The sequence below is a fragment of the Aspergillus multicolor genome, assembly GCF_047715735.1.
Source record: "Aspergillus multicolor strain CBS 133.54 unplaced genomic scaffold BDW74scaffold_7, whole genome shotgun sequence".
Classification (NCBI taxonomy): Eukaryota; Fungi; Ascomycota; class Eurotiomycetes; order Eurotiales; family Aspergillaceae; genus Aspergillus; species Aspergillus multicolor.
In genome coordinates, this window is record NW_027395958.1 from 545,852 (window position 1) to 569,457 (window position 23,606).

Below are 23,606 nucleotides of genomic sequence, written 5' to 3' on the forward strand. Positions count from 1 at the left end.
GGAACAGACGCTGGGATCTGGATGGCGGGGAGATGGGTTATCTTATACTTCTCAAGCCTGAGGGATCTGAAACAAGGGCCGGAATATCAAGGAAGCGCTGGGGCCGTTTTCCATGGTGTCGTTGCTAGTGCTTAGGATTGACGATTAGTGATCTAATTGGGGAATGGAGGGCGAGCTGAAGATGATAAAAATAGCAGTACCACTAGGCAGGTATACAGTGGGAGCACTCGGTCGTACTCTGTAGTGGTGTGGGAATGGTCTCTTGGACGTGCAGTATTATTAAATCTGGAATAATCGGCATTATCGGTCGTAGTGTATGTCGCCTCGCGTTGCGTACTAATCGTACATGGCCTGATCATCGAAGAAATCAGAGATCCGGATACCAATTCTTGTAGCATAAACGCAAGCTCTCTCCGGCCCATCCTGATCAAATCTATCTGCTTGCATATGCACTGGAAGGATGTTAGTCCAGCTTAGAGTGTGAAGTCAAGGATACCTACTGCATCAACCTCAGGCATGACGCACTCAACGTGCGGTCCTGCTTAACCCAGTGCCCATCAGCCGGCAAATCGCAGTTTCCTAAATTTCGCACCACAGTAAGTGTTTCTGACCTCGTCCTCTGGTGGCCGCGTAGATGCTCGTCGACCTCCATGTCCAGCAGAACACCGCGCTCCGCCATTTTCATAGCCCAGAGCAGGTTGTAATGCGCATCCGGAAAAGCCTCGCTCGCCTGCCAGTCCAGGACCCTGTTGTCCGACTTGACCTTGTACTGGGTTTCCGCGACAAGAACCTCCTCATTCCTTCCACCACGACGTTTGTTCCTGATGTAGAGGATCGTCTTCACGCGCGCGTCAACAAACCAGTTGGTGATTTGACATGAATGGAAAAGGGCTGGTAGGCCAGTATCTGGAGCTGAAGCTGCAGCCGGACCTGCGATACCAGTAGCAAGAGAAACAGGAACAAAGTCAGAGCCGTCGTAGACGACAGGAACGAACTCTTTTCCCAGTTTACCGGTCAAACAGTTCTCTTTGTTCTTCTTCAGCTTCCTCAGATACTTCACCACACGCTGCCGATCGGCCATCGTCATGCAGGCGCATGGACAAAGATCGACGATTCCGGCTTCAGGACAACAATAAGGCCGATAATAGATTGGCCCGTGGTATGCCGACTCGGCGAAGTGGCCGCGGGAGTGGAGCTTCATGCATTTGACGCAGTATTTTGCCCGGCCATCCTCAAGTCGACGGAGGAGTTGACGACGAAGATGGCCGAAGGATGACTTGTTATTTGTGAGCCCCACCATAGCGAGTGCATACCCATAGGCCGGAAGCTGAAGCTGGTACAGTCGTGGGAAGCGGAAGAGTTCGCTTTCGAGGACCTGGCCGAGGACCATATACAATGGTTTGCAGGTGAGGGCAAGGCAGGCTTGATCGACTATTGAAAGGTAGCGGAGGATCTGCTTTAGGCGATCCATGGGAATGGTTGTGAGCGAAAGGCGTCGACCCTGGTGTTGGCGCTGCTTTTGGCCTCGGCGGCAGTGTGCATGGTATCGGTCGCACAAATTGCTGAGCTTGAATATCATGATATTCGCAAAGGTTGCGGTCGTTTCTGGCGCGGACTGAGAATCGGAACTGTTCTTCACTCTGTGAACTGGGAGAGGTTCGAACATGATGAGGATGATGTAGAGGATATTAGTTGATGACCTGAAAATGATGAATCGAAGATAAGTTGACTCATGACGAGGATGGTTGCGAGTGATAAATCGTAAGAGAGTTTTTGTGGGAAGTTTGCTGTATAGAGTTTCGGTTGGTCCGAACCACGAATATATCACACGGCGTTGATCTCATGATCTGGTTTTTATACCGCCGCCGCATCTCATAGACCGGCATGAGATATAACTCAAAGCTCAGGATGCAATCCAAGGGAAACCCGCCGGCGTCAACCACTGCTCACATGGGACGTCGAAGAACAAACCGCCCAGCTCTGGAAACGCACTTAGAACCGCGTCCTCTTCGCTCACGGGACTCATCTCCTGAGCCTGAACCTGGTTCTGAGTTTGACTGAAGCCTAGAACAACCGGGTCCAAATTCCGAACTACTGGCTCAAGGATTGCTGCAGCTTTAGAGCAAACGGCGCTTCTAGACGCATTGCTAACGAGAAGCTGCACGCAGCGGAGTACAAGATTCAATGTCAACGACTTGGATTGTGCGTTCAACTGCCCGTTGCCGTGGAGGATAAGTAACGTTGTGATTGAGAAGAAAGCGTAAAATGAGCCGAGACCGTCGACGTACCAACGGTAAGATCGGAAGAGCTGGCCTGAGAAAAGTTTTTCAAAGTTGGAGAGAATGGTTGTCGCAGCATGCTCGCATTGTTCTGGACTCTGCGTGTGAGGCCCACTGACGCTAGCAGCAGGAAGAGATGGCCGGTGGAGGAGGAGCGTGAGGTGGTTGGTGTAGTTGGCGAGGATGTAATAGTGGGCTTGATGGTAGGATTCTAACTGGTCGAAGGGTCGAGCAGCGAAACGCACGAAATGAGACTGTTGTTCGTGGGCGATTCTTGTATCGAGTGCGGACATTTTCGTGGGGTCAGCCGGAGATGAGAGTTGGCAGATGTCGAAGGCCAGGTTGTAGAGGCGGAACTTATACAGGAGGTAGGTCATCTTCGTTGGGGGCGATGAAGGGTCAACATTGGGTAACTGATCGAAAGACAGCTCCTCGTCTTCGTTGTCAGCTGGAAGATCGACGTGGGAGTTTATGCGGAAGGGCATCAAATTGCCGAGACAGGTGTTTTGAATGGTGTACAGCATCTGCAAAGCAGCCCAGCAACGTCGACGCTCCTCTGCTTCGATGCGGTCCACGTTGAGGCGGGACGGTTCAACGGCACACCCAATGGCGACGGCAATATGGAGAGTCGTCCCAAGAAGGGACCAAGCAGGCCCCTGAGCATGATTAATTGCATAGATGAGCAGAACGAGAGACTGTACGGTACAGAGATTATGCCGAAACATGAAGTTGTCCGCGACCAGACAGCGCATTGCCGCTGCCCGGTATTTTGCCGAAAGGCTGCGGATATTTGCGCCTGGTGAAGGATTGCGACCGAGGTGCATAAGAAGTGGATTGCCATCGTCCAGTGCAGTGACAGAAAGACTGAGGATGACGAAGAGAAGCGCGAGGAATGACAGGGAGACCGATTTTGGATTCTGTCTGAACTCTTCGTACTTAGCGTGGAAGGTGGGATCGTGCAGCACGTGGAAGAGAGGGGAGAACACGGTGAAATAAGCCGACTTGAGCTCTTCTAACTGCGGGAGCGGAGGCAGCATGTCCAACAGTTCGTCAGATACCGCACTGGGACCCGGTTGTTCGAAGAAGGGGAAACCGGTCGGGCAGCCCGGAGTTGACTCGTGCATCGCATCGATCAGACTGGAGTCACCGAGGTCGTTGGACGGCACAAACCGAACATGATTCGAAGGCGTCGCGACTAGATGACCTGATTGACGGGCGGGTTCAGGAGTCACTGAGTGTTCAACTGGATAGTGATGTGACGAGGCCGGACTTGAGTCTGGAGAGGGGAGGCGGGTCTCATTGCGCTGGCCGAGCAGTGCGGAGGTGACTGCGATGTTCTGTCTCAGGAGGTCTTCAAGGGCAGAAGCATTTCCCAGTGTCGGTCTCTCGGGGGCTGACGGTTGAGCGTCATAGCTATCCTGGCGGCGAAATCGACAGCTGGAGGCATAGCCGCGGCGAAGACAGGTGTCACAGGGGGCCTGGTAGGTGGAAGTGATGCATCTGATCTTGCGCTGGCGGCAGTTCTCGCAACTAAGTGGTATTCGCTTTGACGACATTTCTGTTTCTCGAACTGTGTAGGCGGGAGAGAATGAATCTCAGCTTGCAGTTGGTGGAGGTCGGAAGTCTGGGGTCGGAGGGTCGCCGGAGCGAGCGGGGATAAGCGGGGGGAAGACCAATTTATGAGTCTCGGTCCCTAACTCGAAGCTTGCAAGGTGATGGAGTAGGTATCCACCAAGGCGAGTAGAGATCTGCCTATGCATTACAAGGAATTCATACTTGCGAAATTATTCATTGAATTCATTGGTATCGTAAGAACATAACTAATAAGCCTTCTGCATAGGTGCCACAATCTCCAACTCATCAATCGCCTGCGTAATGCGCTGGGTGAGTTCCTGACTTGCCGCGAGATTCGGCGCAAGCAGTTCCTTCTTTCCAGCCTTGTGCACCCTCCCATTGATCATGATGACATTCAGCTTGGAATGGTCCTGAAGAATGGTAATATTGTCCAGCGGATTTCCATCAACTAGGACACAGTCTGCAAAGTTGCCTGCCTTAATCTGGCCCATTTCGTGCTCGCGCATGAAGAGTTTGGCGACGCCATATGTTGCGGCGATGATGGCTTCGTGGGGTGTAAAGCCCAGCAACTTTGTGAAATGCTCTAGATCTCGGGCATATGTGCCATGTGGTGTCCAGGCAAAACCGTAGTCTCTGTTTGAGGCGTCGGTTAGCCTTCGTTGGAGAAGAGGAGGATGAGAGTGGTGGACATACCCGCCAGGGAGAACGGCAATGCCCCGTCGGTGCATCTCACGTAGACCGCGGATGGCAGCCTCGAGCTCCTTCTTGTATCCAACCTTCTCGGCGGCTTCTGTGGCATAGCCGAATGCGCTTGCCTCGTAAAGCGTGGCGTACAGCCAGTTGATTGCAGGGACGACGACATGTTGTGATCGTTTCTTTTCCAATGCGTCCATTCCTAAGCACGTCAGGTATTGCCATCTTAGACCAACGGAAGTGGCTTTAGCTTACCCTCCTCGTCGATATATGAACCGTGATAAATGATCTCCACTCCATGCTCAACGCATTGTCTCACTGAATCGCGAGCCCGAGCATGGGCGCAGAGTCTGATACCATGTTTGTGAGCTTCGTCGACACACGCCTTCGTTTCCTCGTCACTAAAGTAGCAGTCCGTCGCGTCTCGGATCTCGGTGATCTATCTCATTAGCAACCCGTTGTCACCAAGAGGATGTCAGCGAGGCTCACCGATTCTCCGGACATGGACAGCTTCACTTGATCTACTCCTAGCTCAACATGATCCCGGATCACCTGCCGCATCTCCTCAGGCCCATCGGCATACGCTGTGATTCCTGGCACCAAATCTCCATCTCTCCTCGCCATCTCCTGCCCATTCGCCAGGTATCGAGGGCCAGGAATATCACCCGCATTTATGGCGTCGCGAACAACAACGTCAAGCCTTCGCTTGGCTGATGCAGCACCGAAGCACCTGAGCTGTCAGCACACCCGCACTCCCTTGAGAGACAGAAGACACTTACATGGTATATCCTGAATCCAAGAAACATCGCGCACTTCGTGCCGTCAGCAGTGTGTGCTCTTCGATGCCCAGCTCGCCCAACCGGCCAAGATCGCCTCCATTCCAGCTAAGATGCGTATGGGCGTCTCCAAGGCCGGGTATCAGGGTGCGACCGTTGCCGTAGAAGACACGGACACGGGGATCTTTGAGTAAGTCTTCTTTGTTTGGCACACTGCCAACATGTGTGAATCGTTCGCCTATGCATATCAATCAATGATTGTCCTATACCAACGCTGCAGGACAAGAGACTTACCCGTAATCAACACGTCTCCCTTGTACGGCTCTCGCCCAGTTGCGTCAAGGATCTTGGCATCTGTTATTAGGACTCTTGAATCCGGATGCGTTCCCGCGATGCTGTATGACTTTGGCTGCAGCTTCTTGTCGAACTTGAGCTGTTCAATGTATGCGATATTGCGTGGCGGTCCCTGGTAAGGCTCAAAAGGATAGTCTGGAGATGACCACGTAAGGGACATATCGATATGTGTAGGTATTCTCAGAAATGGACTGATAAAGTTGTAATAAAGCTAATAGAAAGATGAAGCAAGCGAGTCAGGCGAGGTAGAACCTGGAGTCACTATATATACGGCATACGCCATGACCTGCACGGGACGAGATAACCGTTGGCCTCAACAAGCCAAGGCGCTGCGAGCTGTAACTCGGATAACCGCCCTTGATCTCCGCTCTGAGTTAGGAGAGAGACGATCATGAAGAACGGATGCGGGCACCAATCACCTTGTCATCCGTGGATATGATTCCGCGCAATACCGCGCTTCGCCGCTCCCTCAGACCGAGGGACCCAGACCCTAGTGACTCTACGGAGTACTACCTTTGTCGATCCCCGGATTCGGTCCCTCCGCGAGACTCCAGCTCTCCGCAGTCCGCACTTCTCCAGACCAGACCCAAACTTCAGTGAGTTCCCCAGATTCAGGGTCGACTTCCAGTCGTCTCTGCCAACATCCAACTTACCTAACCGGTTTCTTAGACCCTGCTGCACGCATCAAAGTACGCTACAATGGGCTGGTTAACCCTCCGCCGCCGCGCCGATAACCACATCCACAATGATGGGATCGTCCTAGTGCCTTTCTCGACATCAGAGAAGCTCGGCGCCTACAGCGAGCACACCGAAGATATCAGCATCATCGCCCCAGATGACACAGCATCACAATCACCATCCTTACTATCATCCACCTTTCTCGGCAAATCGTACCCATTCCACCCTACAACCCCTGATGATAATCTTCCCTACATCTCCCCTTCAATCCTCCTCCAACTCGAAGAAACTTGGAAAAGTTCCAAACCATCCCCAACAAAACTCCCGCACTCCTCATCCACAAAAGACCCCGATATTCCGCTGTGGATCGTGATTAACGACATCGTCTACGACTGTACAGCCTTCCAGCACACGCATCCAGGGGGTTCTGTTGTGATCCGTTCTTTCGTGGGACAGGACTGCTCGTGGCAGTTTTGGCGGTTTCATGCTCACCAGCATTTGAGGGAGTACGGGAAATCATTGAGAATTGGGAGGACGAGCGGTGTTCAAAATCGCTTCAAGGAGCCTCCGCGGTTTGTTGGGTTGAGTAGTGGGTTGGGGGATGAGGATTGGTGATTTTGTTTTTGGGTTGGATTGCATTTGGGCTAGGCTGGGTTAGCTTTTGGTTTAGAGTCATGTCATGTAGGTCGGTTCGAACATAGACGTTCTTTAGACTGTCCAATATACTGTAAGGACTTTGTTAGAAGCAGGCATCGATCAATGGGACTTTGGAAACTTAGTGCCTCGCTGACAAGAGGTAGAAGCCCTATATCGAATTCATGCATTATAGAGCAGACTGCTAGAGTCTTGTAATCCAAAACATAACTATATTCTAACAGTACCGAATAAGACCATGTCCACCCTTCAAGCCTTCCCCATACCCCGAAAGACAATCAAACCATCTCAAAAACCGGCACCTTAAACGGCGTAATCTCAACCCAAAGCCCTGCAGTTCCAGCCCAGAAACTCAGAAAGCAAACAACAACACCAAAGGCATAACCTGCCGTCAATAGCGCAGTCATACTCGTCATGAACCCACAAGCCAGCAACAACAAACAAATATCCAGCGCAACCAGATCCAAAAACAGAACCCAGGTCGAGCGCATAGCAGCAATTGTATACAGCACCGTGATGATGAACCACACCCACAGGTATATCGAGATTGCCTGGTTGAAGTCTGCCCCTGGTACTCCGGTGGCGGGGTCTGTGTACGCGGCTATGATGCCTGAGCCCGGGAGGTAGATCATGGCGTAGGAGAGGTTGAAGGCACCGTAGGAGGAGAAGACTGTTGCGCCGAACTGCGATCATCCAAATCAGCATATTTCCTGATAGAAAGGTAGAGAGGGACAAGGGAGAAGAGATAGAAGTACCGTATTCCCCGTAACGAACTCCATAATCCCCGCGAGGAACTGGCACACGCCGCCGAAGAAGACCAGCATGCTGACCATGACGTTTGGCGATTGGATGCCGCGCGCGTGGAGGCCGTAGACGGATATGAGAAAGATGTCTAGACGTTTAGCTACGCGCCCATCTATTGTGTCTGTAGTTAGAGGGTTGGTGCATACCGGCGGCAAAAGAGATCAATCCCAATGGAGTCGGGTTCGCGAACCTGCGGTGCACCACGGGCAGAGGAATCTGAGAGCGGTCATCGGGGTGTCCTCCTGCGGTCAGCAGCCGGTCAAGGTGGGTTGAGGATGGCGCTGAAGGGTCGGTTTCAGCACTGGGCTTGTTGGTGGGATGTGCTTGGGGCATGATGTTGGAAGTATGAATGAGACTAGTATCAAGACAACAGAGCAGGTATATAGTGACTATTCCTTGATGATATCAGGTAGATTACTTCATATCTGGCGGAAAGGGCAACTTAATAAAGGCAGGAGGACATATAGTCACTTGGCACCCATTAGGGCTAGAGATCATGTTCTAGGGACAACTTCGTATACACTCGTATACCTGGTTAACACTCAGGCCATCCCAGATCTATGACTTCAATGCATATCTGCACCTAATCCGGCGATTCGGCAGTTGTCCATGTGCCCGTGCCTCCTTGCCACGGAGAAGTGCGGAGTGGAGCGCGGCGAAGGACGGAGGGTCCGCTCTCGAAATTTGGAGACATGCGGGGTATCTTCCTTGGTCCAAGACCGAGTGCCTACTTATTATGACGAGGGGCACTGAGAGAGCTCCAAGAATCACAAGAAAACTCAATTCCTCCGTCGCATTCAAAATGACATTCAATTACTGCGCCTACGTTGATCCCGCCAGCGGGGAAGACCGTATCGGCTCCCTCGACGAGCAATCCTCCCAGATCCAGCCATTGGCCTTCACATCAGGAACGAGGATCACAAATCTCTACCAAGTCATTGAAGCCGGCGAAGCCAATATCGTCAATGCCCGCGCCGATCCAATCCCCCTATCAAGCGTCAAGCTCCTCCCCACCATCTCCGGCCGCGACATCCTCGCCGTGGGCAAAAACTACGCCGAGCACGCGAAGGAGTTCAACTCGTCCGGCTTCGACTCCTCAGATAAAGTCGACCAGCCTACTGCGCCAGTGATCTTCACGAAACGCGCTACTTCGATCATTGCCCACGGCGAAGATGTCCTCCTCCACCCTGGCTTCACCGAAACCCCCGACTACGAGGGCGAGATCGGCGTGATTATCGGCAAGGCAGGGCACAAGATCCCCGAGTCCGAGGCGATGGATTATGTCTGGGGATACACCATCATCAACGACTTCACAGCGAGAGAGAGACAGCGCGATCATAAGCAGTTCTATATCGGCAAGTCGCCTGATACATACTGTCCCATTGGACCTGTTGCAGTGCCCAAGGAACGACTGCCCGAGAATGAGAACATCCGCCTGCAGACCTTTGTAAACGGCGAGAAGAGGCAAGATGCCACGATGGACCAGCTGATATTCTCCATCCCGAACCTCGTTTCGACCCTCTCCCAGGGCCAGACTATCCAACCAGGAGACACCATTGCCACGGGCACACCCTACGGTGTGGGCTTCGGCTTCCGGCCCATGAAGTTCCTCAAGGCCGGCGACGAAGTCAAAGTCTCAGTGACTGGTCTCGGCTCGCTCGTCAACAAGATGGCCGCGCTCGACGCTCCAAACCCAACAATCTCGCGCGTGCAGGCATCCACCTCCATCCCATCTGCAAACCTCAAAGCCCGCAGCAACAACGGCCTCCTAAAGATCGGATCCAAGCACCTCTTCTACCAATTCCAGGGCCAGAAAGACGGCAGCCCCGTCATCTTCATCCACGGCCTCGGCGGCTCCTCATCATACTTCACACCGCTACTCGATAAGCTCTCCTCCACGCACGCCCTGCACCTCACAGACCTCGAAGGCCACGGCCTCTCGCCTACATCAGCAACAAGCAGCCTCACAATCTCCTCGCTTGCAAACGACATCAGAGACATCTATAACGCCGCCACAGAGTCAAACCCGAAACCCGCAACAATCATCGCCCACTCAATGGGCTGCCTCGTCGCGCTGAAGCTTGCCCTCAACACACCCGATCTCGTGGACAACCTCATCCTCCTCGGCCCCCCTCCCTCCCCCCTCCCCGAAGCAGGAAGCAATGGGTCCTTCGCGCGCGCCGAGACCGTCCGGGCTCAGGGCATGCTTGCCGTCGCGGACGCTGTCGTGAATGCAGGCCTCTCAACCAAGACAAAGTCCTCGAACCCCCTCGCTGTCACAGCAACGAAACTCTCCCTTCTCTCCCAGGACCCCGAGGGATACGCGAAGGCATGCATGGCGCTTGCGCGCTCTGCAGATGAGACGCTGGATGTTGAGAAGATTGGCGCGAAGACGCTCATTCTCACGGGTACGGCAGATGCGGTGTCGCCGCCGGCGCTGTGTGAGAAGTATGGTGCTAGGATTCGAGGCTCTGAGGTTGTGGTTCTGGATGATGTGGCGCATTGGCATCTTTTCGAGGATGTTGAGGGGGTTAGGGGGGCTGTGTTTAAGTTTCTGGGTGTTTAGATATCGACGAGCCGATAGAACAATAAGCATAGATTAGAATTATTTATAAGCTTGTCTTTCGTTAGACGTGCAATATAGGTGGCCTACTGTAAAGACCTTCAAGCTTCCGATTCGCGTGGAATACTCATAATCAGCCTGCTCATTAATCCTCTGAATCATGTATATATCCTCATCCATAAAGCCGTGTATACCATAAACCAATCTAAGCAACCCACTCAACAAACCTCTTCCACGTCCTCCCCTTCGCCCTTGGCTCAATATCCTCTTTCGTATAAACATCCGTCTCCAAATCGACCTCATTAAGTCTCAGAATCCTCGTCCGTTTGATAATTTTCCAAGCAACATACATAACAAGCATAATCGGTAGTTCGACATAAAAGCTCACGAAACTCACGCCGTCAAAGCTGGGACTGAAACAGCTCCACCCCTGCACGAGCACGATTACGATATTCAGCACCACGCAGATCCAGGGGCCGAATGGGTATGTTGGGTTTCGGAAGGGGAGCAGATGTGTTTTGTTTTGGGTTTTTAGGGCGCTGCGGAACCGGATGGAGGTTATGCCGATGCTGATCCAGGAGAGTTGGTTTGAGACGCCGACGATACTGTTGTTCTTTTGTCAGTATGGCTACCAGATGTAGATTGTGGGATGGAGAGGAGGAGAAGGAAACGTACTTCTGCAACCAACTCCAAAGCTGCCCAGCGCCAATCTTACTCGAGCCAAAGCACAGCCCGCTCACGGCGCCCGTCGCAAGCACCGCGATCCAGGGGACATGGTTGCGGTTCAGCTTTCCGAAAAACGCCGGTGCGTGGCCTGCTACTGACAACGTGTAGAGCAGGCGCACGCCCGCGAAGAGCGCGTGGTTCCCGGCGGATAGGACGGATGTCAGGATCACGGCGTTCATGACGCTTCCGGCGGCTTTTGTGCCGGTCATTTCGAAGACCAGGGTGAAGGGGGACGTTTTCACGGTGCCGTCGTTGATAGAGGGGTAGTTGTAGGGGATGTTGAGGCCGATTATTAGGGAGGAGAGGATGCTGTATAGTCCGTTAGTACGGGTCATGGTTATGAAGAGAGTGAAAAGTAGTGAAGGCGTACTAGAAGATGAGAATTCGCCAGAAGACGTTGAGGACGACTTTTGGGAGAGTTCGCGCCGGGTCCTTGGTTTCACCTGCGGTGATGGCAATGGACTCGGTGCCGCCATCTGTGTCGGCATGTTAGTGATGGTCTTCAAGACGTTCCGAGATATTGAGATAGGAAACCTTACAGGCAAAGGCAGCAGTGACAAAGACAGATGCAAAACCCCCAATACCCCCAACGAAGGGAGCGTCTGGGAGATGCCAGTTCTCGCCGCCGATATAGTGGCCCGATTCGTTTCCGCCGCAGTTGACGACGATTCCTAGGATGATGAATACAATAATCGTAACCACCTTGAGTACACTCATCCAGTATTCGACCTGCGATCCACGTCAGCTAACTATCTAGGAAGTTCTTGACAATAAGGCATACCTCTCCGTAAACCTTGACGGCAAATAAGTTCAGCGCAATGAGTACAGCCCAGAAGATCAAGCTAAAGGCCCAGCCCGGAAAGTTGTCAGACTCGGTCCAGTACTGCAGCACAATCTGCAGTGCGACGAGATCCGACGCCGTGGAGACTGCATCATTAAACCAATAGTTCCAAGTTAAAGCGAACCCAAACGCATCATCAACAAACCGTCTATGCAGGTTAGCCCTAGTACTCAATTTGAGCTGGATCCTGTGGGTCAACGACTCACCCAGCAAAAGTACAAAAGCTCCCAGCAATCGGCATAAACGCCGCCATCTCACCCAAGCTCAGCATCGTCAGGAAAACGATGCCGCCGGAGATCGCGTACGCAATGAGCATCGACGCCGGACCACCAGTCGCAAGCGCCTTCCCTGTTCCGAGAAAGAGACCTGTCCCAATTGTACCGCCGATGGCGATCATCTGGACCTGCCGGGCGGAGAGACCGCGCTTGAGTTTGTCATGTTGCACATGCGCATGGTGGTCGTGCTCGTGCTCGCGCTCGCGGTCGGGCTCGAAGGCCGGTGCGACGGCCGGCTGCTTGTCCATGGTGATACAGACACCTATGGAAATTTCTGCATAGCGGGAGATAACGATAACGATGGAGAGAAAATGGATCTGGGGTCAAGCACCGCCCAGCATGCTTAGCTAGGCTTGACATTGGTCTGTGCAAATTTGCGCGCTGGATTGCGCCTTCGGTTTCTGTGTGTCATGGTTTCCCCACGTTACATTGACAGGTTGCCATATCCACTTGGCGCCAGTTGGGGATGATCGGCGATCTGCAGCTCTGTATAGTTCGACTGTTTGGCAAGCTCCGCTATTTTGAAGAGCTGTTGTTTCTTTGGGAACGTCATGTACCTGCATGCTGCAAAGTAAGGAGGCTTGCTGCACATCATGGGATAGGCGGGCACCGCAGGGCTCCACAGGACTTTTCAAAAGGCCACCGAGGACGATAATAAATCAGCAACGTTGCGATCTAACATCGGAGGTCTTCCTCGACTCTGTACAGAGCGTCTCAAGTGGGGAAACCAGATCAGCAGAAGGTAGCGAGTCAGTCTGCCGATGAACTCAAGAAACTCTTGCATGGCTTTACTGTATAGGACAAATCAGTTTAGGCACTACCATAGTACAAGGCCGGGCCTGAAACCCTCGTCAGTATTGAGCCTGCTAACGAGAAACAGCGTTTCTTACCTGTGTGCTCTCTCTTGACGCTTCACCATCAAGCTCTGAACTGTCTCTGGTTCATATATATGCTCAGCCAGAGTTGCACAACCTGGGAAATATTGTCTTTTGTTGTCTTGTTCTGGGAGGTATGGTCCGTGGCTGGTATTCTCTTTCCTCGCGTTAACCGCTCACTGAAGGTCAACGCTGGCTGATAAAATGTTCGAGGTGCCTCAGTAGTGTCCATCAATAATCTCGTAGTCAACGCCGGTAGCTGGATTGGGGCGAACAGGATTCGGCGGTTGGTATGGAGTCGACGTAGAAGTAGCTGCTGGTTCTAGGAACCTGTGAGAGAGAACAACGGTGAGCGATTATTTGCGACAAAAAAGCTGCTCTTGCTGGTATACCACTTTTGGTGTCTGTTGAAGTGCAGAATGTCAGCAAAGCCGTCGACTGCATCATCCACCTCTGGTATTCTGCTCTTATACGGAAATCAGATCGGGACATTCTGCAAAAACAGATTCGCCTCCGCATTGAGAGGACATGTAGAAAGATTGAGGAAAGCCAGATTCAGGGTCTGTTTACAGATACGTTCGAAGTTGGTCAACGCTCTTTCGAGATAACCCTGAACGTTTCGTCCTGGGCGCATGTATTGTCTTGCCTGGACGTACCAGCTGGCTTGACCGCTGACCAGGCTCGAGATGCTCGTAAGCAGTCACCTTCAGCGAATCCATGAGGGACACTCAACAACAATTTTTGCACTGCCAGAGCCCTTCTCAGCGACTGGCGCACGAGAAGTTCTGTGACGACGGCCTGCTTCTCCCGTTTGAGTACTCTCGTGATGGCTTCCGATTTCCGAATCCGTAAGTCGTCTAATTGAGATAGCTCGGCGTATGGCTTACAAGATACAAGGACGATATTCCAAGGTCACAATACATGGTCCCTCAGTCCCTTTGCGGACCCCCTTTGTTCGTGGTCGTCCGAGGAAGTCGCCGGCATGCACATGGGACCCGTGACAGCAGACTTACACGGTAGGCTTCTCTTCTATCTACGCGAAATCGTCCGCGCGTTCGTCGTTCGACTTCGGCACTCGAAGACCTCATTTCAAATTCATCAACTCGGGATTGGAAAGCTCACTGTTCAACTTAGTCTGAACAATCCAAAATCATTCGCTAGAATTGAGGTACAACCCAGCGACACATCCCTTTCTCATGAGCATACTAATAAAAATGGCGACACTTAGGCAGCGAATCTCATCGAATCAGGCTGTGATAGCGTCAACGAGACCCTAGTCACCATGACTGACCTACTTCAACCGCCAACCGAGAACCCGCATACAACTCTAGTGACTGTTTTTATTATGGATTCCATCAAAAATAGCTTGATAGTCGCAGACAACCTCCAGAATTTCGGTCCGCAAAGTGACGCAATCAGACACGCAGCTCAAACCTACCTGCCCTTTATCCGTGTTCCAACCTCGAACTACGATCCTGATATTTGTAGACGCGTGGTTGCTATGAGAGTCATTGCTACCTGGGATCATGTCTGGGATCGGTAAGTTCAGAAGTTTTCCTGTTCCAACAAGGGCGCCGAACTTGTCAATCTGACATGTACTGATTGACTAGATTTGTAAAAAAGAAGCAGCTGAGTGAAACCGGCGCATTTCTCAACGCCAAAATGAAAGACCAGCACACGATTGTCGAGAAGTGGCCGTACCAGCTGAAACTTCGTCCTGGTCAGCCAGGTGCCAACGAGGAGTTTGACCGGCGGTTGTCTGACGGAATCCCAAGCAAGCTGCGTTATGTCGAATGGGCACGAATTCATCCTCAGGATGCCATCTCCCTTCCCAAGCTCGGCTGTACTAGGCTCTTTCATGATCTCCGCCGGCTCCAGGAAACTATGAGGCAGAATATTGAGAAATTGAAGGCAAGTCTGACTCAGGCTAGTGTACCTGAGAATACAGCGAGCCCCGACATTGATCAACATACCCTGGAAGAAGCCATCCAGACGCCTTTTCCCGAGTAAGATACAGGGATGACACTGGGCTGGGCTCGCGGAAAACCGACATAGCTGGAGAGAATCAATAGTTACGCAAATCTCACAATGTATCTTGTTTGCTTTTGTTATAGGCTTCTCCCATTACTCGTACTGTAGCTTGCCCTTTCTTTCAGTTTCGATAGGTGTTTAGTAGTCGGTAGCTGGGCGTTTGATTTATTCTGCTCCATCATTACCTAAAGCTCTACTAAGCTTCAGCAGCGAGGAGCATATCATCCACTTAAACGGCTTATTTTATAATGAACGAGGACGCAGGGGACATCTTGTCGCCTCCAGTAACCTTGATATATCTATATGCGCTGACGGCTCCAGATATACAAGACCTTCAGGTTGGAATAATGGAGTAGGAGATGCCATAGAGCCGCAGCCAACATGTACAGAATGGTATGAACAAGGTCTTCTATAGACGCATATTTATTTCCTTTCCTCGAAACTGGTTCAAATACATCTACTTACCAAAGCTATACCCAGAAATCATGTATATATTCATTACTCATAGAGTCCCAAGCAGTGTATACCCCGCCGCCTGCGCCGGAAATTCCAAGAACGGCCTGATTTCTGGATCCCCAAGACTCTCAAGATATATGCAAACGGCAATACACTCCTGCCTCACTCTCCCCTCAACCCACGGCTGCCACTGCGAAAGCGTACACATAAGCCCCATCCAGTACGCCAGTATAACCAGCGCCCGTGGATCTCTTTCGCGGCACATATTCACGAAACTCGGCTCGATCCGCCCCATCCATGTTGTGCATTGCACGGCATTCGCTGCGTTGGCTTCGAGGGCTAGGTACGGTGTCAGGAGTTTGATGGCGTACCAGTACGGATTCGTATCCTCCGTTGTATCCTCAGTAATCCCGCAGAGGTCGGAGAGTTGAGGGTGTAATCCTTCTCGACCTTTGGATATCTCATACCGGAAGAGCCGGGATTCGAGGTTGTGGCTCTGGCTAAATGGTTCGCCCCATATAGAGCCTGGTACATACCGCGCCGCGATCTTGAGGATACATGCCAGCCCGCCCTGCACAGCGAGCCAGTTTAGATCGCTACTTCGGCCCGTGAAGATCCATGAGTCTTTGATTTCGAAGTTTAGGGGGATCAAAGATGTTACGCCCATGAGCATGCAGGCGGATATTAGCGCTGAGACGTTCTTCTCGTTGATTGGGTGTTGTAGGGCCGACGAGTAGAGGCGTAACGCGCGCTGCCAGAAATATGCCTCTGCGAGTTGGCGGGATTCGGTGACGGAACCGGGCGAGAGGCGGTTCATGTGGAGGATGCCGCAGCCGAGGAGTGTGTACATTAGATAGTTATTCTTTGCTGCGTTAGCAATCCACACGTGAGAAAAGAGGAGTGGTAAAGGTAAGACGGGACACACATCAAACGCAACATGAACCATCTCCCTCCTCATAACGCGTTGGATATGCGGCGCCGCGAAAACGGAGTCCGTCGTGCAGGTTATCATGAAGCGGAAGCAGTTGACTGAGAGGTTGAGGACCGCGTCGAGGTTTCCCATTGCCCGGGGTGCGAAGGAGAGATCGTTGCCTAGTGCGCTTCGGACTTGGTTTACCATGTCGGAGATGGACATTGAGGTGAGGGTGCTGTTTGGTGGTGTGGATCTCAATCTACCTGTGTTGAGGGTGAGACTGCTGGGCGTACTGCTTCCGCTTGCTTTTGAGAAGGGTGCTAGGGTCTGCGTGTAGATGCATTGGGCACCGTAGTTCTCGCATCTAAGGCAGGATGGCTTGCGTTCATCGCACTGGGTGTCTTAGAACGGGGACAAACGATTTGAGGGTTAAGGTAGATTACCTTGACTCGCCGCCCTTTACAAACAAGACACCCATTCCTGGACTTTCTATGTGCTCGTCGAGCATGATAAGTAGGCTCGGAATTTCTATCAGGCAGCGTCACGCGGAATGTACTCTGAAAAGCGTGCGGGGAAGACAGGGCCATGGTGCTGCTGTCGGATCTCGACCTCGGGTCTCCACCGCAAATTCATCTGTGTCCAAGATGTAAGAAAAGAAAGACTAAGCATTCGAATCTCCCCGCGAGAGCCTCTCGGCTTAAATGATGATCATCGGAGAATTTATCAAATGAAGGTTGAGGTTAAGGTTGAGGCTGAATACGAGCTCATCGCTCCGACTGTCCTACCACACGTGACGGCGCCACGGGGCGGAGTTTGATTCCTCAGGCACTGAGCCTGTCAGATGGCTGTGCCTTCTTTTCTTAATCCCTGTTTCCCTGCATCTGATACGATGACTTTAACCAAGGATCAATAGAGTCGAAGGTAAACTGCAGCTTACCTGCTTAATAGCCATGGTAAGTGTGACGGCGGCGGAGGCTGAGCAGAGTCGGGCAACGGGGCCAGAACCATAAGGTTAGGGCTGTGCTAAAAGGCAGCATCGATAAACAGGTTCGACCATGCATGTAGCTTGCCATTGCCATTACCTAGGTAAACTCTGCATGCGGCTTCGCCCAGCCTTGGCATTTGCGATCCATGGCGAAACTCTGATCGAGTTTCGACTCAAGCATAAGCTTGGAGTCTTGGACCCACCGGTTAGTCCCGCCTATATAACGGTTAGTCGAGCCGACTCTCATATGAGTTGCCCTCCCAAAGACTTCACAGAAAAATGTGAAATTTCGAGCAGCGGAAAGACCGTGTTGGCAAACGGCCATGGTGCATGATACTGAGAAAACGAAATGACTCCCGTTGAGGCTTTGACCTTCAAATGACTCACGTCGCTCCACACCCACACCTGCGGGGACCGAGAGAGGTTAGTATATGTGGATTTATCTCCATACCAAATCTCAGATTTCAGAGCTCTGGGATCATAGATCAATAGTTTGACCTGGCAGTGGAAAAAGCCCTATACCAACTCCACTTAGCGGTGATGAGCTGGTACGCGGTAGTTGAAATGGGGCCCACGGTTGGCATCTTACTCAGTAAGTATAAAATGGATCACTGTCGACATAATTGCTGCATCAACTTGTTAACATTCACCCTTTTCTTCTGCATTCATCTGTAACCACCGAAATTAGAGTATGACTACAGACGTTTCAGCATACTTAACATACTTTGAATGGCAGCCGAGCTATAGCCATACTCGACCATACCGCAATTCCCAGTTCGTCGGGCGAAGGAAGCCTGGCAAACAACGACAGCAAGCCGACACCAACTTGGTATTCCGTGTAGCAGACCAGGCGGAGATGATAAGAGATGCAAGGGAACTGCCAGAGTTCGATCTCGACACCAGTGGTTTCACATATAGGAAATGTCCTCCCCCGGCTCTTAGAAAGCCATGGATGTACTCGGATCCTAGGAAGATCGAAGATATTTTCTTGCCGGAGTGCGAGGAGATCTTGCGAACGGAAGTTGAAGGGGCGGACGAGGTGATAATTTTTGACTGGAAGGTAAGGAGGTAGCAGAACATTATCTGACTTGCGTTTGTGCGTGGTCAGTTGCTGACTCCGCGAAAAGATCAGGAAGAAAAAAAGTGCAAAGGACAGACGAAGGCGAAATCCGAACTTACAAGGATTTGCGCGGCAGGTTCACATTGGTAAGTCCAGGCTATCGAGATGGCATTGATATCTGCTAATATTCTTGTAAGACACGATTCTCACTCGAGACAAGCTAGGGACGCCTACTATGGAACGAATTCGAAATCATCTTCCATCCGAATCTCGACATCTCCTTTCTGGGCGAGTCCAATTGATCAAGTGAGTGCCCAGTCCCAGTCCATGGCCAGCTAGATATCTCTTGCAGAGCAGTCGGGTCCAGTGGGTAGACCACACATCAAAAGTTTGGCCGAGTTCTGACGCGAAGAGATAGTCTTTGGCGACCCATAAGTGGTCCAATCGAGGATCATCCTATGGCCGTATGCGATAGACGAACCCTAGACTCATCAATGTTGATCGAAACAGCCATGATCCGCGGCGAGTATACCGGCACCATGCTGTATCCGCAGTACGAGCCGAACGCTTCTTGTCAATGGTACTATATGAGTCGGCAGGATGTTGAGGATGTGCTTTTGTTCAAAGGTTTTGATTCGAAGGAGGACGCTGTGAAATGTAAGCAAGCACGCTCCTCTAGGGTCGCTGACTGGAGAAGGCACCGATGGATGCAAGACACTGGCTGACTGAATTATGGCAGACACTCCTCATACGTCGTTCACACCCCTGCAAACGAGGGGTTATCCATCGCCGCATCCTAGGGTTAGTGTAGAGGTGCGAGCACTGGTCTTTTCGCAACCGGGGTGAGTGTAGGTTGGATAATGGATGTAGGGATGGGATGACAATCCTCTTAAGGCAAAGTAACTGCCTAAGGCCATGAAATCTTGCGTTTGCTCACGAGGGGTCATCTTCGCTAGCTCAGTCACTCCGGTCATCTCATCATCATTAAAATATGAAATTGAGACCAACATTGTTTCCTTTGGTGCGATTTCACAGTCCATTAACACTTGAACACACGACGCAATATTATCCCATTTTCTTTCCAGAGAAAGGCAGTCGATCAAGCATCGAGACGCGTTCTGCTCGTACTCAGGGTTTTCGATTGCAGCGGAACAGAATCGCCGTCATTTTTGTTGAATTTCGCTGCCAGCAAGACGCTTGTATAGGTGCAAATGGGAAAGAGCGTTTGACAACCTCACCTGCCCCTGGTTCCCAAGGCCACTCATTCTAATGGAAGGCACATAGCCACGTGGTACAAATGAAGACCATCTAAAGCATCGGGATCAGCGAAGGTAAGTATTTAGCTATCTAAATCGAGGCATATCAAGTCTCATAACGCTGCGGAACATGAATCACAGACCCCGTCTCCTGCGATTCATCGTCTTTGGGCGCACTCTCCGGATGCTCAGGTACCATAAACACCACCCAAGAAGTCGTCGGGATACACACGACAAACATCACGAAAGCGACAATCAGATTGACCATCGGCGAAACCTCCGCAGCACCAATCCCAAACGCAAGACAAGAACCCACGCTCTCGAAGCACCGCACAATCCCGACGGTCAACGTCAACGTCTCCAAGTCATCATTGAAAACACCAAGAAGCCAATACACAAACATATAATGGGATTCATTCATGAACCGGAACAGCACGTTGACCGCGAATCCGCGCCCAAAGTTCGGCTGCGCCCAGTCAATCGTGGGCAGGGTGTCTTCATACAGTTTCTCATTTGCAAACTGCCACCCGAAGAGAGCGAGCATAATAACGGCAAAACTGAACCAAGTTATTCTAGCCAGCTTCGGTCGGCTAAAGTACTTTGTGTCAAACACCCAGCCCCAAAACATGTTTGCCGCCGTGGCTGAGATGCCAGATGTCAAAGCGCCGAGAGTTCGAGCCCGCACGCTGAAATAGTTCGTCAAGTAGATACCCTGGTATGTGCCGTTCCAGTTGAACCCGACAAGAATGGGGATCAAAAGCAAAATATGCTTCTTCTTGACCTGTGCCCATAGTTTGTGAAACTCGCCGAGAACAGCCTTTTGGCGCGTTGGATCCGGAATTCTCGAGCCATCGGAGCGTATGACCTTGGAGGGATGCGAGACAAGAAGTGCGAGTGGAAGTCCCAGGCATTGAAGGGCAATGAGGATAAGGTATGTAGAGTATCCGACTTTACCACGCTCGCCGTCTTTGACGTTCAGGGAAAGCTGGATCGAAGAGCCGATGAGCTGACCCAATTCCCGCAGTCCTAGCCAGATTCCAGCTGCTTGAGTCAGAATTCGTTCACTCAAAAGTATTTAGGAAAAGCATACTGAATTTTCCTCTATCTCTCACGCCACCGTACCCCAGTGCAATGGCGCCCTCAGACGACCACAGCGCAGAAGCCGCAATACCGCAAGTGACGCCCCCAAAGAGAACGAACCACTCCGTGCCATACCGGTTGTTGACATACAATGATGCCGAGTATGGTGCGTACCCCAGTGTGCCGACAATGAGAACCCGTCGAAGACCGTATCGATTTGCGAGGATGGAAAACAACGGACAACCGAAGACCATGATACCAAAGGTTAGACTGTTGGCGCCGTTGACGAGGTAGGGCTTCTGTTGTCCACCGGCTCCAGTGTCTGCGAGGCTCCTGTTAGCATTGATTGCAATGACACTGCAGTGAAATCAGACGGCTGGCTTACTATTGAGCGCGTTCCAGATTCCAGGCTGGGTAAAAGAGATCAACCCAACGATGATCACATTGAACAGAGCACTGCGATACCATCTTGTTAAGCGCGAGAGAGGTTTCTGGACTGCCTGGTCCGTGTTTTGCTCTGGATCAGTGGCGGCGCTGACTGATGCCGGAGAGTGCCCCATCTTGGATTTTCTGATAACCTTGGAAGCTTCAGTTGGCTTCCAAGATTGACAGCTGCATCCTTCCTTTTATACCTATACTTCGGACATTCTCCGCCAAACTTCTTTGCAGCTTCTAGGAACCCCACTGCGGGTAAGCCCAGACCACATGCCATGCTTGTCCTAAGCACGCAATATCAACGGCTATTGGCAAATATTTCTTCTGACAAGACGCTAATCTAGTGCTATATGCCGAAGGGTCTGACCCGGGCACTTGGCGCCTCTAAATACTGCTCTCAAGAATTGCGTGACTGAAGACGTGCTTGCAGGAATGTCTGGCGCAATCCACTATCGATAGCGTTACTTGACGAATCAACATTGGAAATAGACTGCGTAACATTGCTTAGCTATGAGAACCTTCGTCCCATCCACCCCCTCATCGCTGCCGCTCTTTGCAAACGCCATGCTCTCGCGGTCAAGAGGCGGCAGCGCCTTCCCATCCAGCGTCGGTCTGGCTGTATCTTCATCATGCCACGAGCAGACGCCGACGCTCAGGTACGCCAGCCGCTGAAGCTGAAAGACGCCATCCAGTGTCCAATGCACCAAGCTTTCCGAGGTCGGTCTGAATCGCTGCTGAAGGAACCGAACAACAGCATCGATACCAAGCCCCAGCGCACTAATAGCACTGCCGACAGTCAGGACAATAACAATTGCACGCATATCAAAATTATGGAGCCCCACGGAGTTGCGCACAATCCGGCGTGCGCAGCTACTCTGCGCCTCGGGTATCTCCTCAAACCGTAACCCCGGCACCGCATATGCCGGGCCCGTCACGAAATCCACAAACCCCTGTTGCATCATCACCAGTCCCATGCTGGACCAGCGCGCCAACTCGGCCCGCCACTGGGTATCGCTCAGCGTGGCTCACTGCAAGCCTCTCAGAACTGTCCTAGACGCCGCGAGTAAGCCCGTGATAGCAAGCGTGCTGAGATCCGTGCCGTCGAGCACCCTGCGCAAGCGGATAAACGTTGCCAGCTGCCGCTCCGATAATTCCAACTCCCTGACGCCGTCATTCGAGTCGTCCGTTATAGCACCCATGTAGGTGACGCACCGCGGGGCTCCGGGGCCAGCGGGGATGCAGATTTCAAACTGCTCGATGCAGCCCAGGATTGAGACTGGGGCGTGTGCGTTGTAGAATGGTTTTTCGGTGCCGTCGATGAGGTTGGGGGTGCCGGTCCGGAAGACAGGGTCGTCGTTGGGCTTTGCGTAGGAAGCCCGGTTGATGATAAAGACGATGTTGGCGATTACGTCGGTGCGGGATTTAAATGTTGCCTTGGGCTGCCATCCTGCTGACGATGTCATGTTGGATGAGGTTGCGCTGCACCACAATGTGGTGGAAATCAGTTGTCTACACCAATATATTCTACTGGGGTGTGGTAGAGGACTCACGCGATGATGTAGATCTGCCTCGAGAACTCCTTCATGCTCCGCAGGGAAAATTCACGGTAGGTGAATGTAGGCTCAACAGAGTCTTTACTGTAGTAGAATTTGACAGCGCCATCACCGTTTGTGCCCTGATACGCCGTGGTAATGGGCGAGCAGTTGGCGACTCTGCGATACAGCATGCTCTCGTCGCGCTTTGTATGGACGCCAAAGTGGGCGCTCGAACCGAGATAGCCTGTATCAAGTACAGCCGGAGTCGAATTAGCGTTGATACAGAGTTCTGGGTTTGCGAACGGGCACTCAGCATTACTCATCGTCCACGGGATGCTGGCCCGCGGAAGTCTCTGACACGAGATATCCTGGATACTCTGGTTCGCCGGGGCATCATAGCAGAGACTCACAAGCGTCGCAGCGGCATCGGTGCGCCGCCTCCGATTGATCCCAATAGCCTAGAAGGCAAACACCGGGATCGCCTCGTCCGTGCTATCGGTAACCCAGGCGCAAGCCGCACTGTCAACGAGGAGCTCATCCCCAGCGCCCGTCCAGATGCGCGACAGCGATGTCTATGCCGCCCCCCACGCGGCAATCGAGACGAGCGCGACGAGGAAAACGGGCGCAGTCGTTTTCAAGCCCGCGACCAGGCCCCTCTGGCGCCTCCAGCCCAGCGGCAGACGTACAGCGTACCAGGAAGCCTGGGCGTGGGTGGAGCTATTGCGCAACATGACCTGGAGTTGGCGATCCAGGGCGTCGGCA

General features: G+C 52.1%; 13 protein-coding genes across 13 annotated transcripts; 4 read left to right on the forward strand and 9 right to left on the reverse strand.

Moving 5' to 3' along the window:
* Positions 1-255: 255 nt before the first annotated feature.
* BDW74DRAFT_150059 (uncharacterized protein) lies at positions 256-1,758 on the reverse strand. Its single transcript, XM_073723962.1, has 2 exons — positions 501-1,758; positions 256-452 (listed from the first exon to the last, which is right to left on the reverse strand). The coding sequence occupies exons 1-2, from the start codon at positions 1,664-1,666 to the stop codon at positions 434-436; spliced, it is 1,185 nt and encodes a 394-aa protein (XP_073585675.1). The 5' UTR covers positions 1,667-1,758; the 3' UTR covers positions 256-433.
* A 145-nt stretch (positions 1,759-1,903) lies between these two features.
* Positions 1,904-3,935, reverse strand: BDW74DRAFT_189979 (Zn(II)2Cys6 transcription factor; the record flags this gene model as incomplete). Its single annotated transcript, XM_073732090.1, has 1 exon — positions 1,904-3,935. Exon 1 carries the CDS (start codon positions 3,833-3,835, stop codon positions 1,904-1,906), a length of 1,932 nt encoding a protein of 643 aa, XP_073585676.1. The 5' UTR covers positions 3,836-3,935.
* Positions 3,936-4,099: 164 nt separating this feature from the next.
* BDW74DRAFT_176548 (uncharacterized protein) lies at positions 4,100-5,837 on the reverse strand (the record flags this gene model as incomplete). Its single annotated transcript, XM_073728629.1, has 6 exons — positions 4,100-4,487; positions 4,548-4,749; positions 4,803-4,986; positions 5,037-5,277; positions 5,327-5,561; positions 5,618-5,837. The coding sequence occupies 6 exons, from the start codon at positions 5,835-5,837 to the stop codon at positions 4,100-4,102; spliced, it is 1,470 nt and encodes a 489-aa protein (XP_073585677.1).
* A 262-nt stretch (positions 5,838-6,099) lies between these two features.
* Positions 6,100-7,087, forward strand: BDW74DRAFT_130848 (cytochrome b5-like heme/steroid binding domain-containing protein). The gene is made up of 2 exons (XM_073722280.1): positions 6,100-6,273; positions 6,347-7,087. Exon 2 carries the CDS (start codon positions 6,377-6,379, stop codon positions 6,968-6,970), a length of 594 nt encoding a protein of 197 aa, XP_073585678.1. The 5' UTR covers positions 6,100-6,273; positions 6,347-6,376; the 3' UTR covers positions 6,971-7,087.
* Positions 7,088-7,287: 200 nt separating this feature from the next.
* On the reverse strand, positions 7,288-8,146 carry BDW74DRAFT_176550 (acetate uptake transporter family protein; the record flags this gene model as incomplete). Its single annotated transcript, XM_073728631.1, has 3 exons — positions 7,288-7,692; positions 7,765-7,901; positions 7,960-8,146. The coding sequence occupies 3 exons, from the start codon at positions 8,144-8,146 to the stop codon at positions 7,288-7,290; spliced, it is 729 nt and encodes a 242-aa protein (XP_073585679.1).
* Positions 8,147-8,615: 469 nt separating this feature from the next.
* On the forward strand, positions 8,616-10,379 carry BDW74DRAFT_176551 (bifunctional fumarylacetoacetate hydrolase/alpha/beta hydrolase family protein; the record flags this gene model as incomplete). Its single annotated transcript, XM_073728632.1, has 1 exon — positions 8,616-10,379. One exon carries the CDS (start codon positions 8,616-8,618, stop codon positions 10,377-10,379), a length of 1,764 nt encoding a protein of 587 aa, XP_073585680.1.
* Positions 10,380-10,581: 202 nt separating this feature from the next.
* BDW74DRAFT_189981 (amino acid permease) lies at positions 10,582-12,466 on the reverse strand (the record flags this gene model as incomplete). Its single annotated transcript, XM_073732091.1, has 6 exons — positions 10,582-10,981; positions 11,052-11,411; positions 11,473-11,578; positions 11,642-11,831; positions 11,884-12,091; positions 12,150-12,466. 6 exons carry the CDS (start codon positions 12,464-12,466, stop codon positions 10,582-10,584), a joined length of 1,581 nt encoding a protein of 526 aa, XP_073585681.1.
* Positions 12,467-13,810: 1,344 nt separating this feature from the next.
* BDW74DRAFT_176553 (uncharacterized protein) lies at positions 13,811-15,103 on the forward strand (the record flags this gene model as incomplete). The annotated part of the gene is made up of 4 exons (XM_073728633.1): positions 13,811-13,941; positions 13,991-14,261; positions 14,322-14,632; positions 14,704-15,103. 4 exons carry the CDS (start codon positions 13,811-13,813, stop codon positions 15,101-15,103), a joined length of 1,113 nt encoding a protein of 370 aa, XP_073585682.1.
* A 286-nt stretch (positions 15,104-15,389) lies between these two features.
* BDW74DRAFT_150064 (Zn(II)2Cys6 transcription factor domain-containing protein) lies at positions 15,390-17,233 on the reverse strand. Its single transcript, XM_073723963.1, has 3 exons — positions 16,937-17,233; positions 16,506-16,886; positions 15,390-16,442 (listed from the first exon to the last, which is right to left on the reverse strand). Exons 1-3 carry the CDS (start codon positions 17,078-17,080, stop codon positions 15,627-15,629), a joined length of 1,341 nt encoding a protein of 446 aa, XP_073585683.1. The 5' UTR covers positions 17,081-17,233; the 3' UTR covers positions 15,390-15,626.
* A 936-nt stretch (positions 17,234-18,169) lies between these two features.
* BDW74DRAFT_176555 (uncharacterized protein) lies at positions 18,170-19,384 on the forward strand (the record flags this gene model as incomplete). The annotated part of the gene is made up of 5 exons (XM_073728634.1): positions 18,170-18,538; positions 18,606-18,684; positions 18,736-18,844; positions 18,957-19,195; positions 19,278-19,384. 5 exons carry the CDS (start codon positions 18,170-18,172, stop codon positions 19,382-19,384), a joined length of 903 nt encoding a protein of 300 aa, XP_073585684.1.
* A 453-nt stretch (positions 19,385-19,837) lies between these two features.
* Positions 19,838-21,434, reverse strand: BDW74DRAFT_189982 (uncharacterized protein; the record flags this gene model as incomplete). The annotated part of the gene is made up of 3 exons (XM_073732092.1): positions 19,838-20,835; positions 20,885-21,196; positions 21,260-21,434. The coding sequence occupies 3 exons, from the start codon at positions 21,432-21,434 to the stop codon at positions 19,901-19,903; spliced, it is 1,422 nt and encodes a 473-aa protein (XP_073585685.1). The 3' UTR covers positions 19,838-19,900.
* Positions 21,435-21,746: 312 nt separating this feature from the next.
* Positions 21,747-22,423, reverse strand: BDW74DRAFT_130901 (uncharacterized protein). The gene has a single exon (XM_073722282.1). It carries the CDS (start codon positions 22,281-22,283, stop codon positions 21,783-21,785), a length of 501 nt encoding a protein of 166 aa, XP_073585686.1. The 5' UTR covers positions 22,284-22,423; the 3' UTR covers positions 21,747-21,782.
* BDW74DRAFT_176558 (uncharacterized protein) lies at positions 22,335-23,167 on the reverse strand (the record flags this gene model as incomplete). Its single annotated transcript, XM_073728635.1, has 2 exons — positions 22,335-22,788; positions 22,860-23,167. The coding sequence occupies 2 exons, from the start codon at positions 23,165-23,167 to the stop codon at positions 22,335-22,337; spliced, it is 762 nt and encodes a 253-aa protein (XP_073585687.1).
* Between the last annotated feature and the right edge of the window lie 439 nt (positions 23,168-23,606).